Source organism: Arvicola amphibius, chromosome 14 (genome assembly GCF_903992535.2).
Source record: "Arvicola amphibius chromosome 14, mArvAmp1.2, whole genome shotgun sequence".
NCBI lineage: Eukaryota > Metazoa > Chordata > Mammalia > Rodentia > Cricetidae > Arvicola > Arvicola amphibius.
Genome location: NC_052060.1, coordinates 19,220,415 through 19,240,257, shown reverse-complemented (window position 1 = coordinate 19,240,257; position 19,843 = coordinate 19,220,415). Strand labels below are relative to the sequence as shown.

General features: G+C 45.6%; 1 protein-coding gene and 1 pseudogene across 1 annotated transcript; both read left to right on the top strand.

Annotated features, from left to right (window-relative positions):
* Window positions 1-243: 243 nt before the first annotated feature.
* On the top strand, window positions 244-5,350 carry LOC119800665 (glutathione S-transferase Mu 3-like). Its single transcript, XM_038310844.1, is given in 10 exon segments — window positions 244-359; window positions 638-713; window positions 1,419-1,483; window positions 1,775-1,855; window positions 1,923-2,046; window positions 3,489-3,580; window positions 3,662-3,706; window positions 3,708-3,740; window positions 3,742-3,774; window positions 5,009-5,350. Coding segments are annotated over 10 exon segments (927 nt in total). The 5' UTR covers window positions 244-323.
* Window positions 5,351-7,611: 2,261 nt separating this feature from the next.
* LOC119800826 lies at window positions 7,612-8,124 on the top strand (annotated as a pseudogene).
* Window positions 8,125-19,843: the final 11,719 nt, after the last annotated feature.

Sequence of the window (19,843 nt, the reverse complement as noted above, 5' to 3'; positions counted from 1 at the left end):
TTGGGGCATTCCTCAGGGGTTGGTGGTGGAGAAGGTGCTAAAGGAGATCGGAGGACCCTCCCCTCCCCATCAGAATCCTGGGCCTGAGACTGCATGGTATCTTTCTCCTGCCTCTCCCAGGGTGTGGGTGTGGCCCTTTGGCTCCGGGGTCAGAGTCCCTGCGGAAGCTTCGAGTTAAAGGGTTAAAGGCAGTGCCTGCGTGGGGTTAGAGCATGGAGGGCGGGAACCGTTTTAAAAGGCCCCTCCCACCTTTCCCTTAGGCCTTTAAAGTTCCCTGCTCAACTTTTCTGAAGGCAGTCTGAGAAGACCAAGGTCCCTGCACCATGCCTATGACACTGGGTTACTGGAATGTCCGCGGAGTGAGAGCGGGGTCCTCCTGACGGGTGGGACTAAGACTTGGGCGGGAAGTTCAGAGCCGCCACGGCTGTTTTCCTAGCAGAGGGATACTCCACTTAGCTCTCTGGAGCTCAGACTGGCGAAGCTGCACATGCGAGGCTGTGCAGGTGTGTGTGTGTGTGTGTGTTTACACACACCGCGGGGTGCCTTTGTTTGCGGAGTGTGGGAGGACTCATTTGAGAAGATGAAGTCATACAGTAAGGGTCCGACTATCTCCAGCCTTTGTGATCTTCTCTTCCAGCTGACACACCCCATTCGCCTGCTCCTGGAATACACAGACTCAAGCTATGAGGAGAAGAGATACGTCATGGGGGACGGTAATGACACCTTCCTGATCAGTCACCTGCTTCCTTCCCTCTTGCCCAGTGATGCTCAGCAGCCCATGCCTAGCCCCTTATTCCACAGGCCTGCAGCCCTCCTACACACAGTTGCAGTTAGAACCTGCTCCTTCCAGAAACCTCTTGAGGGTGCAATTTGGTTTTTTAAACATTGGGAATGGCCTCGTGTGATGGAGCTTGCCTTTAATTTCAGCACTAGGGAGGCAGAAGCAGGTGGATCTCTGTGTGGTCGAGGTTAGTCGGTCTACAGAGTGAGTTCCAGGACAGCCAGAGTTACATAGTTGATAGACCTTGTCAAGAAGAAGAAAAAGAAAAGAAGAAGGAGAAGGAGGAGGAGGAGGAGGAGGAGGAGGAGGAGGAGGAGGAGGAGGAGGAGGAGGGAGGAGGCGGAGGAGGAGGAGAACAACAACAACAACAACAACAACAACAATAACAAACACTGGGGATGAAGTTCCTGATCCACTTGTATTTATAATTGTTCCAGGTTCACTACTGGGGGTCCTATTGAGTCCAGGCTCCCTGATTACCAGTTGTTTATACCCCTCTCCTCCAGCTCCGATGGTGACTTAGTGTGAGAGGTTACAGACCCCTCAGAGTCTCTTGCTCGTGACTCCTTGGGTGGGTGGGTGCTGGAGGAAGAGTTAGACCCTGGGCTGACTTCTTTTCACATCCTCTTGTTTACAGCTCCCAACTTTGACCGAAGCCAGTGGCTGAGTGAGAAATTCAATCTGGGACTGGACATTCCCAATGTAGGTGCAGGGAAGGGGCACTTTGGGGAAGCCGTGGCATCCCTGCCTCAGCTCCTTGGCTGCCTGAGGACATTTGGGATTCATGTGTCAGCTCTCCTGCTCCCATTCCAGGGTTCCACAGTGTTTTTGTGATGTTCTGTGTCCTGGCTCTTCCATTCAGTGTGCGTCGTGCTCTCACGGAGGGTTTTCCATGCCAGACACACTAAGTGCCAGGCCCCATGTCTCTCCTCACCCAGGGAGGGGATTTAGGGTCCCCATATCCCATCTGACCATCCCTTATTGCTCTTCCAGCTGCCCTACTTAATTGACGGGTCCCACAAGATCACTCAGAGCAACGCCATCCTGCGCTACCTTGGCCGCAAGCACAACCGTGTGAGTGGGGCTTGGCCATGGGGAAACAATCTCCTTGTCTGGACTGGTATGGTATGCTGATGGTGAGTGTCCTGTGTGTGCTGCAGGTGGGGAGACGGAGCAGGAGAGGATTCGTGTGGACACTTTGGAGAACCAGGTCATGGACACTCGCATTCATCTCATGATAGTTTGCTGCAACCCTGAGTTTGTGAGTTGCCCGTGGTGGAGCGGGCAGGGTTGGCAGCAGGACTGAAAGGCTTGCATTCAGATCTGCAGCCTCCTCCTTCAGGGAATGAACTGTTACTGATTCTCCAAGCTCTCCTCTCTTACCAGCAGAATGACCCTCATACCCAGCGGGATAGCACATCGACACTGTGAAACTATCACTAGTAGAGTAACCACACACAAGATATGGTTGAGATTCTATAGTGTGAGCTTTCTGACTCTAGACATTTAGTGTGTAGTTAAAAAATCCCGGATATTTCTGTCGTTGACTGCTTCACGTGTCATCTAACCTAGTGTTCCCACTAACAATTCCTCTTAAAACACAGACTCAGGATAAAAACAAGAGCTAGGGAGGTGTCTCAGAGGGTCGAAATCTTCGATGTGTAAGCCTGAGGACTTGAGAATGGATCTCCAGTACCCACATTAAAATCAAGTAGACCCTGGCTGGGTGGTGGTGGCACATGGCTTTAATCCCAGCACTCAGGATGCAGAGGCAGGTGGATCTCTGTGAGTTCGAAGCCAGCCTGGTCTACAAGAACTAGTTCCAGGAGAGGCTCCAAAGCCACAGAGAAACCCTGTCTCGAAAAACCAGGAAAAAACAAACAAGCAAACAAAAAACAAAATAGACCCAGTATGACAGTACGGTCTTATAATTATAGCACCATGAGAAAGGAAACAGGAGGATTTCTGGGCTTGCTGGCCAAGAGCGCAGCCTGTCCTGTGAGTTCCAGGTTCAGGTGAATGACTGTTCCGTAGCAGAGACCATTTGTTTGCTTTCTGTCCTACACTGTCCCCAAAACATATGTGGAGAGTGATTAAGACAGACACTGGAGAAGAAACCTTTAGCTTCCACAGACGCATGCGCGCGCACACACCCCTCCTACAACACATTGTGAAGACAGAGTGCACAGGCTGGGGAGTGTGGCATGTGCAATGGTTTCCCACATATACCTAGTCTTTCCAGGAGTTCTGTCTTCGGCATCAGTCATGTCAGACATCCTCCTAGGAGCAGCTCAGGGCCAGTCCAGAGGACCTTTGCTGTTCTTCTTGCCAATAATAGTGACTGCTCAAATCTGGTACGTGCTCTGCAAATGTATGATCTGCTCTCATGCACCCCCACAAGCCCAGGTATAACTGTCTTCTGGATCTATAAATTCTTTGTTCCCGTGACTCCACTGGATCTCTTGGACCATAGCATCCACAATACTTAGGAAGTCCCTGATGTGACTCACAGCACCTGAGTACCAGTGGGGACAGATTGAGGGACAGTGTAGCCATCCCTGTCTATCTTCCATCATCCTCTAACATATGACCTCTGCTACTAATAAAATGGGAATGGTACTCGTAAGCCTAGGTCTTCAAGGCCAGCAGCCTTTCTACTGGGAGCCTGTGGCTAAAGGTGGTGACAGATGTTTCTCTGCCTCAGGAGAACAGAAGCCAGAGTTCTTGAAGGCCATCCCTGATAAGATGAAAATCTTCTCTGAGTTCCTGGGCAAGCGGCCATGGTTTGCAGGGGACAAGGTAAAGAGAGGAAGGTGGAAGAGGAGCTGCCATTCTTCCCAGATTGTCAGATGCCAGCCACTCACCCTCAGCTTCCTGCAGATCACCTATGTGGATTTCCTCGCCTACGATATTCTTGACCAGTACCCGCTTATTTGAACCCACGTGCCTGGATGCATTCCCCAAACCTCAAGGACTTCTTGGCCCGCTTTGAGGTGATGCTCTTTTCCTGCTTCCTTGAGCGACCTCCTTCCTCTCTTCTTGCAGTGCTTTTCTAACCTGAGACTAAAGGAAAGCAAGTAGGAGTTTGGTTTTTTTTTTTCCTGGGGGTGGTGGGGTGGGGAGGCTTTCTTTACAGACCACTATGGGGCAAAATTGACCATTTCAAAATCCCCAGAGGTGTTGGTGGAGGGGGGGGCATGAAAATGCCACAACCCTGGGACAGAAGCTGTAGAACCCAGAAGGGTGAGATGAATGAGATACCCCCATAGCAGCTGAGCCCGGTCTGGAATGTACGTGTACCAGACTTCAGTCTCGAGTCCGTCTACAATGGGAAGTCTTGATCCAAAGGTTTTTTCCTCCCTTGCATCTGTTGACCTGGTTCATTTCCCACCAAGGAAGGTTGTGCTTTCCCAACTGATTCTCCTGGCTTTGTGCTGGCCCAGTCTGGGTTCGCTAGGGGAATGTCCATCGCTGGCATGGCTCTAGGGCGGGCGTGTGGGGAAAACACAGCGCCCTTATGCTCAGCTTTGTTTTGACTGGTGGATCTTTTACACCCTCTGCAATTGTCAGTGTATTCTCCAGCGTGGTGGGGATGGCTTATAGCACAACATACAGTCACATGAAGTGGTTCCTGTGTTGTGGGTACAGATGAGGGCAGCCAGTGTACAGTGAGATTGTCCTTAGGAACCAGCTGAAGAATTGTCAACGCTGCTCTCAGGAAATCATTTAGAATGATATTCAGCATTTCTTTCTTGCTGGGCTGTTCTCTTGATGTCCCCTTTCATTCAGGATTTGCCAAGTCCCTGGGTTCCACCTGTCTTCCTGGTTCTTTTCCTCCTGTTGCATCTTTCCTGTGTGTGTCAATACAATCTAGAAAGTACTTTCCAGTGGAATGTCTGTTGGGGGGCATGGGGAGGTCATGCAGGAGACTGGCAAGCCCTGACTCTAGCTCTGTCTTGGGGAGCCCTGTTGGACCTCTGATTGCTGGTCATGGTGTTTCTGAGTCTGTATTGTAGCCTTTAGTGGGTATAAAGCACCTTCATGGGGGTCTAATCTTTCTTCGTATTATAGGAATTGAAGAGTTATCTTGCCAGGCTGGAAGCTAAACTGGCCTGTGCTGTGCTCTAGGGCTTGAGCTTTTTGAGAAATTGCTCTTCCCTGCTGGGGCTGCTCAGCTAGTGAGGCTGCAGACCTGAGATCCTGTGTGCTTTACTTCCCAATTTTCAGGGCCTGAAGAAGATCTCTGCCTACATGAAGAGTAGCCGCTTCCCTCCCAAGACTGTGTTTACTAAGATGGCCCAGTGGGGGTACCGATTAGGTCCCTGCCAGCCCCTGCCATGCTGGCAACCCACAGGGAGGATCTGTCCACACTGGGATCCTCCAGGCCTTGGGACAGCTGGCCTCCTGCACTTCTGCCTCACTGTTCCCATTTCTTTCTCCTTTCCACAAGGCTTTGCAGCGGCCTGTCCTAGTCAAGGTCCCTGTGTTGTCATTCTCCCGCTTCCTTCACCAAGAGGTCCCTTCTTCACTTATGCCCCAACCGACAAACAGTCCTCTTCTGTGATTTGATGTCTGCCCTGCACTCTGCTCCCTAGAATTACCTACAGGTCAATATTGTTTCAAGTTCCCAGTGGCGGGGTTCCCCCAGGCCTGTCCTCATCTCCAATAAAGCCTGAAACACACGTGCTCTGTGTTGTGTCTTTTTCTTTTTTCTTTTTGGATTTGCTGCCAAGAGGTCTGAGCTCTGAGCCTGTAGGTGCCTGGTTCTGCGGAGTCTAATGAGACCGGAGGAAATTTAAACATCTTGCTTTCTATATCCAGACCTCACAGCGGGGGCCAAAGCTCTATGAGGATAGAGTAGTACTTGTCTGGACTCTCACTCATTGCAACGTGTACTGGGACTCTGAACTGTAAAAATGAGTGAATGGGGCTTAATGAATGATGATGTGTCAGGTGGGAGTGGCCAGGAGGGACTTTGGATGGTCTCCCTATCTCCACATCCATGGCTGTAATATTAGTTTTCTAGAATATTGCTTTTACTGGGTCTTTGATGTCCTCTTCTGTCTTGCAGCTCCAATGGCATGGGGACCTTCATTCTTGGTTAGCCCTTTCTATTTGTGGAAAGGGGATTGAATTTACCCTTATTCTCTGTAAATTTACTGTCAGTAAATCTCCTGGACACTAAGGTTTCCTCTGTCTCTGTTTAACATTGGTTATTCAGACAATTCTTGGAGAAGCGTGATGAGTCTGTGACCATCAAACCCTAGTTTTCTGCAGACATAATGCAATTGGCTACTATTGCATTCAGGGTTTTACTACAACGGAATGGTTGATTCCTAAGGCCTGCATGGCTTCTAGGATAGACCTGACTGGGGCGACTAGAAATGAAGAAAGGACTGGAACAAGTCCAGAAAGAACCGGGATGGGTAGACCATGTACTCAGATGGAGATGCAATAGCCACCCAGAAATTCAGCGTGTACAGCAGAACAAGAAGGTGGGTTTATCATTTACAGATGAACTAGGATGATTGCCAGCTAATCTCTCTAACATCTGGAGAGGAGCAGTCTCCATCCGACACAGTCACCCTGGAGGAAGAAGCTGTAGTTGGGATTTCTGCACATAATGGCAGCATCTGTCCTTGGGCCACCAGAAGGCCCTTGTCTTCTGAGCCTGACCTGGCGAAGGCCTTGTCACTCTCATGGGTCTGAGGCATTGTGGTTCTTGATATAGTCATGTCCATATCAGCAATATACATTCACTCAGACTTCATCTGCTCTTCAGAGTTGGTATTTTATGTGTCAAATGGACTGTTCTGAGAGCTCCCAGGAAGTGTGTAAAATGTATGCTGGTGTGGCCTTGGTGATGTTTCTAGGAGTGATGCACTCTCGTTGCCGGGGTAGGTACCACTCATGGGCACAGGGCTTAGTGGTATCAAAGCTGGGTGATGTGTGAGCTCATTCTGTCATACCCAGGCATCCCTGGCCTGGTCATGTGCATTCTTTTCTCAGGCTCTATCTGGTGCTTTCCCAGTGCTTCCTGTCCAGTCAAGACCAATTCCACCATGGGCTTTGTAGGGTCTTCTGCAGTCAGCGGAAGCTGGGAGGCAAACTACAGGAGCCCCTTCCATTAGAACTAATATACGCAGATTCACAGAACCCACAATAGCATGCCTGCACTTTCTATTGATCCCGTCTCATGGGTCCTGGCTGAGCTTGGAGGACAAGGGCTGAAGTACTGGCAGTCCTTATAGATCCTCTTAACCTTCTTTGTGGAGAACTCCAAGTTTTTTTTGGTGAACACCCATAAGGACAGCCTTGCCAATCTTGTAATTTTAAACTTTCAAGTAACAGTTTGATCAGGTTTAGAAAAAACACCTACTCAAAATCTTGATTTTTGTTAAGGTTCTGTTTCCCTGGTTATATTGATGGAACAATGTTCAGTCGGACCAAGAGACCAATATCCTAGGAGAACTCTGTTGACTTAAAGATAATTTGATAATAGTGTATTGAACTTTGACCATAGTAGTTAATAACTTTTAGGCACAAAACACACATCATCCACAGGCCCTGAATAACATATTCAGGCTGTGTACAACTTTACTTAAAATTAAAAAACCAGTTTTCAACTTTTATCTTTACTTTTAGTACAAAAATCTTGTTTTAGTATACAAAATCCACCCTTATTACAGATTTTGTTTAAAATTTTTACCCTCTTACCAAAACATATTTATATATTTTCAGCTTCTTTTTGTTTGTAATAAGAGTTTAATCCAAACTACATATGTGACCCAGTGTAGTAAATTACAATTATCTGTACATGCATAGTCAGATTTCTGAGTTTTGTTTCTCCTGCAAGTCTTGGGAATATTACTTATCACTTGGATTTAATATCTTTTCCCCTTATGGTCTCACAGATTCTGAAAGTAAGAGAAAGTTTCATAGTCCATGATAGGTCTGCAAAGTTATCAATGACCTTGAGCACTGAACATTCCCTGTAAACAAGAAAAAGGAGGCCCGGTCGCGAGGACGAGGAGGATGTGGCGCGCGGAGGGGAAATGGCTGCCGAAAACAAGCCGGAAGAGAGTTTCCCAAAGTGTATTCTGCAGAACTAGCACCTACTGTGTTCTCAACACCGTGCTACCTATAGAGGATGGTCATGGGAACAGCAATAGTAGTCATGTAAAAATCTTTTACCGGAAAAGCTGCTTGAATGTCTGCCAAAATGTTCAAGTTTACCCAAAGAGAGGCATCGCTGGAACACTAATGAGAGATCATGATGCAGCCACCCTTTTGGATTTCTTTTTAATAATGTGTGACCCTTCACCTTTGATCCTCTGACCTGCATTACCTTGGTAACCATTTCATTTTTTAATTTAATTTCATTTTTTTTAATTTGGTGTATAAGCCTGTAACATTTCATCTCTCCAAGTGCAGCACACTGATTTCCTCAAGTAGAGATTCTCCTTTGAGTGATAAAATTCCCAAATGCTGTCTTTGTTTTCTGTCTTGAAATTCATTTTGGTTTTTAAGAATAAAGTGTAATCTGTGTTTTCATCCTTTAAAAAAAAAGAAAAAGGAGAAGAGAAAGTCGACAGAGATTCAAATATCATTAGGTATTTACCGTCTAATTGCAGCACTAGGTACAAAAGATGTGTATTCATTATCCATTATGTCTGCCAAGTTCCTTTAGATATGGCGAAGACAGCCACAGACCAAGTTACCTGCCCTCCATCACTTGGTTTGGAACCTTCAGAATCAGTTCTTTGCGTTTAAGTCAGGACACCGGCTAAAGGGACAGCGCTCTTTGGTGTTAGGCAGCGAGACTAAATACTAGGAGACTTTGAAGCCATCTGAACACAAACTGAATTGTTGTATATCATCAGCTCCCTGCCTTTCTGATTCTCTGTAAGGAAGGATAACATCAAGACTGCAGATTTTTTTTTTTTTTTTAAATATTTATTTATTTATTATGTATACAATATTCTGTCTGTGTGTATGTCTGCAGGCCAGAAGAGGGCACCAGACCCCATTACAGATGGTTGTGAGCCACCATGTGGTTGCCGGGAATTGAACTCAGGACCTTTGGAAGAACAGGCAATGTTCTTAACCACTGAGCCATCTCTCCAGCCCAAGACTGCAGATTTTAATACCAAATGAGGAGATGGAAGACAAAGGTATCAGGGCTTTGTTGAGACACATTAAGAGAAGATATTTCTTCCTGGTCAGTTGTAGAATCTGAGTTCTACATCTGGCCCTGGGTGCAGGAGTGACATTCTAAAATGTTCAAATATAAGATTACAAATATATACTATTGTCTCCCTCCCTTAAAAGTTATCCAACTAGACTTGTCAATGATCTAGCCAGGAGATCACATCCTCAAGAAAGCTGATATACCCCGAAGGCATGTCAAGAGATGGGAGGAATAATTATCCAATGAACGAGATAACATATTTACATACCCCCAAAGCGCCTCCCTTAAAGCAGTTGCTAATAGATTAGAACTCTCAGCTACTGTGTCTGCCTGTGTGCCACCATGTTCCCTGCCATGAGGAGAACAGACTAAAACCTTTGAAAATGTAAGCAAGCCAATATATATATGAGTTGCCATGGTCATGGTGTCTCTGCACAGCAATAGACAATGACAAAGACAAATACTAAAAGCCTGAGCAAGGGGACTTTGGCTCTTGAGGAACATTGGCAGGATATTGTATTTGAATTTTAACCTCAAGTCTCAGGTCCCACAATGGCATGAAGAGCAATTAAGCCACCCTCTCATTCGCAGACACAGGGAGGCTGAGCTGATGCAGGGGAACTGGAGAGCTGAGAGCCTGACCTTGAGCCCCTAGATCCTAGGTAGCTACTGCAGGTCTCCTCTCAACAGGAGTCTGTATCCCCTTGGAAGTGGGAGAGGTGTCTGGTTCCTTGGAAACACATGCTCAGCCTCCCTAGCGAATTCCAGCTGTGAGCCCTGTGCTTCCTCCCACTGTGTTGGTGAGTACGAGGCTCTGCCAACAGACTGCTACCAGAGGCGGTGGGGAAAACCTGAGTTCCCAAGTCCTCTGGGTCTGGTTCTCCTGACTGAGCTCACCAATACCACCAATGTACTGATTAATTTATATTAATCAAAGACCTGCGTCTCCAACTAAATCCCCTAAAGGAAACACCAGAGACTCTAGCTGTGCTGTTTGTCTCTGCCCTGGGGTCATTCCCATGTCACCTCTTATTCCTGTAACTCTAGACTGTGGAACAACATGTTTTGATAGCTTTCAAGAGGAGAGGAGTCCTGGAAATAGGTGTTGGATTAAACTACTCAGGTTGGGGGCATTTTTTTTGGGGTCCTTATATTGAGGGGTGAGTCTCCTGGGATGACAGATTCCCACAGTCTAGGTGTGAAAATGGAGCCCTGTAAAGAAAGGAGGGAGAGCTGCCTTGTTCTCCTGCCTATCTGGCCAGGCTCCAGGGCACTACCAACTGCCTGAGGATCCAGCAGGGGGAGGGGTTGTGGGCAGGGAGCCACTAGAGCAGGCCTGCCAATCACTGCCTTTGGTATCTGAATGAACACTCAGACCTGCTCCTGGAGATTATTGAGTTTGGACTGGATTTTACTACAGTCATGTTAAGTTGGGGCTTCAGGCCTGAGGGTTGGCCCATTTGGGAGTGGAGCAGGAAATGCATGCAAGCAGACACTGCCCCCTGTGCTCTGGTATCTGAAAAGTAAATCCTCCTGACTGAGAGCCAGTCTGCTCAGATTCTGGATTATTGGGATATTCCATGGGGTGAGTTAAAAAGGGTTGAGCTGCTAAGTGAGGAGAGCCTGGATTGGGACACAGAGAAGAGTTAGGCTTGGTTCCAACTCTTTTTTAGAATCTCCTATCTGTCCCCTGTCAGGAGTCCTATGCTTGCTCCTGTTCTAATTGCTAGGAATAGAGATGGTGGCTTTCTAGAGGAGGTGAAGGCACACATTTCGAATCTCACTAACTGTGACTTTTGTTACCAGCCCATCTCCTCTCAGCTGGGCCATGCCTTCTGCTGCTTCTGGAACCCAACAGAGACAAGCTACGGAGAGAAGTGCTACGCCTTGGTAGAGAGTATTGATGGTAATGGTCAAGAACTCTTCTCCAGCTTCTCACCCATTCTAATCCTCCAAGTTTCCTATTCAGCAACACACTCACCTCCTTAACCCCCAGATCTTATAAACACTGTCTAACAATGCCTAGAAAATACTTAGTATTATTGTGACAGCCATGGCTGGGCACTTGGTTCCTATATAATAAAGTCACATATTCAGAATTCTCTTCAACTTTGAATGTGATCATGGCTGTGTGTCATCTTACCATCTTGTTACACACCATCTGTCTTCTCCTTGAGTGTACATATTCAAACCAGGAGAAAATGAGTCGAATATATTCAGAAATGTTCCCAACAGTTTATTCCAGAGCTGAGCCCTGATAGAAGCAGTACTCAGGGGCTCTTTCCCCCAAAAGGCAGCTTCATGGTCAGTCTGAGAAACCTTTGTCCCTTTCAGCATTCAGACCATGGCTCAACTTTGCTCATGCTACACAAACATTGACCCCACTCTTGTGCTATCCCTTAGAAATAATTTGGTTTCTTTTCTTGAGGTTGTTAACTACTTTGCTTCTCTCTGGTTTCATTGTACTTCCAGGTGAGAACCTAACAGTTACCCCTATATCCTGGGTGTAATACACCATGCCTGGTTGTCTAGTCAGTCCGTGACATTGTGGCATGCCCACTCTAACTTAGACATGAATGTGTCATTTTCATGTTAACCTCTGAGTGAAATCCTCTACCAAGAGGGAGTCTGATTAACAACAGCAAAGCATTACATAGAAACCTGCACACTGCAACAGTCTCAGTCTACACTTCTGCCTGGCCCTGTGAGATCAGCCTTTCTCCAGAGCTCTGTGTCTGAGGGTGTAACAGCTGTTTTCTGCTTCAGGAGAAACGGAAACCAGAGTTCTTGAAGGCCCTCCCAGGTCAGTTGAAGCTACTACTCTGAGTTCCTGGTCAGCGGCCATGGTTTGCAGGGGACAAGGTTAAGATGGTAAATGAGGAGGAGGAGGAGGAGGAAGAGGAGGAGGAGGGAGGAGGAGGGAGGAAAGAGGAGATGAGGATAGAAGGAAGAGTAGGATACTTAGGGTGGATGGAGGAGGAGGAGGTGGTGTGATGTCGATTGGAGAAGTAAGAAGAGAGGCGAGGAGGAGGTCATAGGGGAGGCTGCGTAGCCGCCACGTCTTCCCAGTTTACCCCTGTCCCATCCCGCTGACTCTGCTTCCTGCAGATCACCTTTTGTGGATTTTCCTCGTCTATGATGTCCTGGACCAGCACCGTATATTTGAGCCCACGTGCTGGATGCCTTCCCCAACCTGAAGGACTTTGTGGCCCACTTTGAGGTGATGTCCTGATCCTCCTTCTTCTTGGATTCCCTTTCCTTCCCCCCTTTCCAGGATACTTCTCTAGTTCTGAGGGGTTAAAAGAAGAATAAGAAGGATCTATTGAGCCCTGGCTTTCTGCCAAGGACCCATGACCAGCCCTCTTAGGTCTGTGGAGTCAATTTACCATTGCAATAGTAACCTGGATAGAAAGAATTAGATGTCCCACTGGACTGATAAGGGATCTGAGACTGTGGAGGGCTGTTTGCTCAAGGGTCCTAGCTCCAAGAGAAGCTGTTCTGAGCTTCTGACTGCCTTTGGCTTCTAAAGGCAGTATTCAGTGTCTCTTCTGATTTGTGCAAAAGGGAAAGTCAGTCCTTTGTACAGTCTGGGTTTTCCTGCTCAGTGGCATGCAGAATATGTGAAGAATGTGTTTGTTCCTGCAACCATTGGGCAGAGACTAAGGCAGACTGATGTGCAGAACCAAGACATACTCCTTGGTCACACCTGGCCTGAAGAATGATACAGTCAGCCATGTTCCTATACCTCAGTGGTGATGGTGGGCCTGATTTTGAAGGGTGGTTGGGTGGATTTTCTACATCTGTATTGTAGGAGACCACTTGTTCCCGGCTGCTCAGTCCTGAAATAACCACATAGAAACTGTATTAATTAAATCACTGCTTGGCCTATTAACTCTAGCCTCTTATTGGATAGCTCTTACATCTAATTTAACCCATTTCTATTAATATGTGTATCCCCATGTGGTTGTGGCTTACCAGCAAGGTTCTGGCTCGTCTGTCCCTGGTGGCAGCTACATGGCATCTCGGGACTCCACCTTCTTTCTCCCAGTGTTCAGTTTAGTTTTTTTTCAGCCTAACTCTAGTCTATACCCTATCACAGGCCAAAAACAGTTTCTTTATTCATTAACCAATAAAAGCAACACATAGACAGCACTTCCCATACCATTTCTCTCCCCTCTTCTGTTTAAATAAGAAGGAAGATTTTAACTTTTACACAGAAAAATTACATATAACAAAACAGATATCAAGCAAGAATTGCAGTTACAATATTTATATCTACTTTACCTTTTCTCATAACTAAGGAAAACTATAATTACAACTATCTATGTTAAGTTGAGAGCATAGGCCCCAGTACCCTAGGCCTGGTCTGAACTCCAAATCCCAGCAGGCCATGTCTCCAGGGTATTTAAATGAGCTCCCAAAAGAGGGACATGTGGTCTCCTTTTCTTCCTCCTGGTCATTGCGTTGTGCGGCTCCCCTTCAGGGCCACCTGAGGATCCAGAACTCCCTTTAAACCTGGGTATGTCTTAATTTGGCTTGTTTTGATTTGGCTTGATTGGGAATTTTGCATTGGCAGGGAGCTTGCGTTAGGAAATATTCCTAACAATCTATTCTTCAACTCTATCAAAGACTCTAGAATGATATAATATTATCTAAGTTAACAGAAAGTGCATTGTAAGCAACTTCCAAAACTTTAGAATTGACAGAGACATCTCGCTGCCTGGACAGTCACCCAAAGTTCTTCTTTGTTGTGGGCATCCATCTTCAGCCTACAGGCCCATAGTATCTGTTAGACTTTCCATGAAGCAGAAAATTTCAAAGACAATTCCACCTATATTGGTAGTTTGTTAGTCACTTTTTCTGTGTTCTGCAGAGTGTCTGCAGACTCTTTTATGAAGTAGGAACCCTAAAGGACTGTCTCACCTTTAGGCAATTTCAGCAGTCATTTTTATTTTGTGGGCCCTCCATGTCCAGTTTATACTGCATACCATCAAGCAGTCCAAGCAACAGCATTTTCTTGCCCAAATGGCTAACAAACTCCATAAGGAGCCTCTTTGATGCCTATCTTCCTCTTGAAGTAATTGGTGCTGCCAGGAACAGATGTATCTCACTGTCATGAAAGTTCTAAGTCCTTAAAACATTTTAAATGCCATATTCTGAAGGTCTCTGAAAGATTTGAAGAATACCTATCTAACAAATATATCTCTATCTATATAGAAAACCTAACTAACATGACTACAAGCTTGACTATTATAGATGACTCTCTATTAACCTATATTTCTTAATTATACATTACATTTTTAAATGAGCTGCAGAAACACAATACCTTAATAAAGAGCAGAAATACACATATAATAAAATTGACATTAAATTTGTATCAATAGACCAAGATCCATATCAATGCAAAGTATTCGTCTCTATATCACATCCCTGTTTAAATGTAAACAAACATTTATAAACAATCATTTAGGGAATTTGGGTGTAGTTCTCTCCAAACTGCTTCCTGCTTTTTGTTGGGTGAAGTATTTTTGCGGGTGTTTATGGTAAACCTTTCAGGGGCTCTTGGTCATGAACCACATTAATCTGGAAGGAATCTACAGGTTCTCATCCTCTTTGGAAACAAAAGCTGTGGGCATTTTGTGTTAGCTCACCCACAAAGAGTTGGGCTCACTGGGGAAGCATCCTTTGATGGTAGCCAGATCCTGGATTCTGGCCTTTGTCAAGCACTTCCTATCTGTAACTTGCTTGGAACAGGTTGGAGGACAGCCGCTAGGCATTGTCCTTGTGCCAAGTTCCAGCTGCTGCCTACAGCAGTTAAGAAATAAGCACTCATAGACAGGATGTAAGGGTCACTGTGGAAATAAGTGATTAATTAAAAGGTAAAACTTGTAAGATAAGATAAGAGATTATTTTCTTCATTCACTGAAGACAAGGATTGATCATCTGGTAAGATCCAAATCCTTTGAGTCAGTCTTTATTAAACATTGACTCATAAAAGCAGACAAAAGGGTAAACTGTGTGTCTTAGCTACACTACAATTTCCATGACAAGAGTCTTCTTTTTGTTTGTTTGTTTTTGTTTGGTTTGTTTTTTTGGTTTTTCTTTTAAATTTGTTTTTTATTTTGAGGGGAGGTTGCAAGGGCAGAGGGCTAATTCCAGGGCATGGGGAGATAAATGGGATCGGAATGCGTGGTATTAAATCCATAAATAATCAATAAAAGTTTAAACAAACAAGCAAACACACAAACAAAAAAAAGGTAACTCAAACACAGATGGAATAAGGAAAAAGAGAAGCTAAAGGAAATAAAAAAAAGTAGGTAGACACAAATATCCAATGAGAGTAAAAGTGTGTGAGTGTGTGGTGTGTGTGTGCTTGTGTGTGTGTGTAATCAGAGGTTGACAATATCAGATTCTTTTTAAATCATTCTCTACCTTACTTTTTTTTTTTTTACTTTGTCTTACTCTGAGCCTGAAGCTCACTGATTTGACTAACTGTCTGGCTAGCATCCTGCGTCCTGCCAGCGCTGAAATCAACAGGCTTGCACTTCCTAGCCCGGCTTTCCAGCATGTGCTGGGAATTGGACTCAGGTGGTTGACCATATAGTTTGCAAGTACTTCGCAGACTGGGCCATCCCTCCAGCCCCTCCTGTCTTTTCTGATTCCTCTGCTGGATGCCATTCTGTAGAAGTCAACACACGACATACAGTGAGTGGTTCTGGCCACGTCCCATGAACGTAGTCCACACACAGTGACTGCAACAAAGATAAGACCAGACAACTCCAGCTTGGCAAAGGACTTAGATGGTCCTGTATTTTTTCTTGCAAAGATATGCAAGTGTCTATAAACACGCGAAAAATTGTTCAAAAATCACATATCATTGGAGAAATATAGAACAAAGCCACATTTGATATCTGCCTGACACACACCTGATTTTTCAACTGTCACTATAGATGGTAATTATGTGAAGAAATTAGAACATTTTTGCTTTGTCTCTGGGAATGTAAAATGCTACAGCTACTATGTTCCTCATAAAATAAATGATAGAATTTCTTATTATGTACCAATTCTTTTTCTAGATATATACTCAAAATTTCAAGGTGTGTGTGTGTGTGTGTGTGTGTATATATATATATATATATAGTGTGGTGTGTGTGTGTAATGTATATGCACATATATGATAAATATGCACCATATATAGTGGGTTTAAATCATCATTTTGACTTTTTTTAGACAAAATTTCTCTATTTAATAGCTCTCAAACCGACCTAGAATTATTTGTGTAGCCCAGGCTGGCCAAGACTTGTAATCTTCTTGCCTAAGCTTCCTGAGTCCTTATGATTACAGGTATGTGGCACCATGGCCAGTTCAAATAAGTGTTTGTATGTTCATGTTCAAAGAAGCATTATTCCAATGAATAAAATATGAATGCAACCCATGAATCCTTTTGCAATTGAATGTACAAAGAAAATACAGTGTAGAATTACTGAAGAATAGTTTTCAGTGTTAAAGAGGAGGGATATTTTGACACGTGATAAAACTTAGATGAAACTTGAGACATTAAAACTGGTTAAAAAAACAAAAGAAACAAACAAAAAACACCACCACAGACATTTTACAATTCTGATTATAAGCGCTTACTTTCCTTATCTTTCTGACAAAATACTGGGCAGTGAACAACTTAAGCGCAAAAAAGAGTTACTTAGGTTGACATTTCAGAAAGTTCAGCTCACAGTCCCTTGGCTCCATGTGCTAAGGCAGAATATTGTGGTGGCCAGAACATACGGAGGAAGCTGTTTTTCTCTTCTTGGTGGATAAAGCGGAGGGTGTGACAGAAGGGTTCACAGACTGGACATCTGCAAGGGACTGTTCCCGGGCATCTCCTCTTGCAGCTTTGGGTCATATTCTAAATTTTCTACCACCTCAGAAGATAGTGCCACCTCCTACTCAAGTGTTCGCCATATGGTCCGTATCCAAGCTCTAGCATATGAGGAAGACACAATAGTCACCGGGATGGTGGCTTCTGGGGACCGGAGGGCACTGACAGCACCTCCAGCTTACACTAGAGCCACAGCGTGAGGACAGCTGCCGACATGAATGCAGGGGCGATGCTGAACTGGCACAATGGCAAATGTGATGTCATAGACAACCACAGTGAGAGAAAACAAAGAACCACAGGTTCCCTGTGGTACCCACCCCCAAATTCAGATGTTCCCATGAAAAAGGCAAACCGCTCTAAGCCAGAGGCTGCGTTAGATTTGAAATTTTTAAGTGTCATTATTAAAAGAAATCAAGAGTAACTTCGTTCTCATTCCCAAGGATAAAATAAATAAGGCAGCTGCAAATGAAAAAAATCTCTCTGAACACTGTGTTCACAGTTAGAAGAGATAAAAATATCCACTTGAAGGTCTTCTGCTGGAAGAATGCTACAGATTGAGGCAACAAAACATGATTTGCCGCGACTGGACTCCTGGGCTCCCTCCATTCCACATGCCATCTTTCTCTCTAGCGGGGGTGGGGGGGGGAACAGCTTTCTTTAAAACAAACAAACCAAAGGGACAGGGGAACCGGCTCAGAGTTGGCTTGGTCAGTCTGGTCTCACTGTTTGCTACACTTCTTTGCCTATTTTCCCCCTATTCCATGGTATCAGTGGAGGGGGATTCAGCCCAAAGAGAAAGCAATCTAGATAACAGTTCATCTCCTGGGGAGAGTCCAGGAGACTGAGCCTCTCTACTCTGTGGAGTCTTTCAGGATCTCAGCTTCTTTCTTTAGGGTACTTTCTCCTTGGTAGGTTTTCAGGTTCAAGAGGAGAAGGGGGCAACTGTGTCTAGCTGACCCTTAAGCAAAGAGTTTTGCTAACCACTGGCAGGCAGGCTTCTGATGAAGTTTCGGGCTCCTCCCTTTAGGGAAGGCAGAGCCTGTTCCTTTCAGATCCCTGGAGAGGCAAGTAAAGAGGAAGGGCTGTATCTCAAGGAACAGGGTCCAAGGTTGGTCTGTAACTAGACTAAGATACAAGATTATTTTCTTGTATTTCTGGCATAAACAAGTGCTTGAAAGTCCCAAGGACATTTCTGGACAAGGGCTTCTCAAAGAAGACAGGACCACGATAGGACAGTGGTCCTGTCTCGCATGCAGTCCTCCATTTAGGGCCTTGCTACCCGGAGAGGCCCTTTACCAGGGAAGGGAAGACTCGCTCCCCGTGCCCATGTGCCCTGACACTCCTGTTCTTAGAAGAAGCTGTATCTCAATTTGAGAGAGAGAGAGAGAGAGAGAGAGAGAGGAGAGAGAGAGAGAGAGAGAGAGAGAGAGAGAGAGAGAGAACACAGGTCAAGGCAGAAGTTCACAACATGTAGAGGGGACAAGGGACAGCTTATTGGGGAGGCTTATGGCAATATGCCATGACCAGCCACAGGGTCACCTAGGATGACGTCAGCTTGTATGAAAGGGGGCTGGCTGCAAATTGCAGGGGTAGGGGACGGGGGAGGTCAGAGGCCATCGCTTGAACATACCAGAGGGGAAATACTGGGTGCATCATTGTGTTGGCTACACGTGGACAGACAACATTTTGAAGAACCACGCTGAGAATATCTCCATTCAGACATCAGGAACCTGGTTTACGGGCCAGATTTTCTGCAGCATCTCATGCCCCCTGCTGGACAGGGGCCAGGCAGGGTTTGGATCTGCCACATAGGCCCTGTCTCCTCTGACCTTGTTTTTTTTTTTTTTTTTTTTTTTTTTTTTTTTTTTTTTTTTTTTTTTTTTTGGTTTTTTTGAGACCGGGTTTCTCTGTGGCTTTGGAGCCTGTCCTGGAATTAGCTCTGTAGACCAGGCTGGTCTCAAACTCACAGAGATCGCCTGCTTCTTTGCCTCCCGAGTGCTGGGATTAAAGGCGTGCGCCACCATCTCGCCCGGTGCCTCTGACCTTGTTGAGCTACTTACAGTCCAGGGCGGTCATTTCACAAGCTTTCACAGCACTGTTCCCTCGTCAGTATCAGGCTGAGTGGATTTCTCCGCAGAGTGTGATCTGCATCTCCCAGAGAGTAGAGTCTGCGTCTAGAACTCTCTAGAACTTCTTCTGCCTGTGGGCTGTGCCACAGCTTTGTTCCAACTGGTTCAGATATTCTCTGTACCCATGGAATTAACAGGTTCAATCAAGGAGAGCAGTTCAGGATGAAGGCCGGACTTCCTCTGCTCACCTGTTACCTGGGGCTGTCTGTTCAGCTCTATCAGTGAGTTTTCTAATAGACAGCCCACAGGCAGTCAGGGGACCTCTGCTTCTCTCTCTCTCTCTCTCTCTCTCTCTCTCTCTCTCTCTCTCATCTTCTCTCTCTCTTCCTCTTCTCTCTCTCTCTTCTCTCTCTCTCTCTGCCTCACTTACTCCCCAACATCACAGAAATGGGTCAAACATTTACTGTGCCTCTGCCTCCCCACTGGAGTTAATGTTTGACTTCATGACCCCGAGCCCCCTGAGCTGTATATATGTGTTCCTGTGTATGCACATGCCACACATGTATGTGGAGGTTAGAAGTTGACATCTGGTATCTTCATCAATCCCTTTTACGTGGTGGGTTAAGACGGCTCTCTCCCAGATCCCGGATTCTGCTGAGTCAGCGGGATTGGCAGCAGGAGCCTGCTAGATCCTCATGTCTCCACCTCCCCAGCACTGGCTCTTATAAAACCTTCTCGTAAGGGTTAGCATTGAGATCCTAATGTTGCTCTAGAAGATATTTATTAAGTGAAACCATCCCTCCTGTCATCTTTTTAAAAATATTTATTTATTTATTTATTATGCATACAATATTCTGTCTGTGTGTATGTCTGCAGGCCAGAAGAGGGCACCAGACCTCATTACAGATGGTTGTGAGCCACCATGT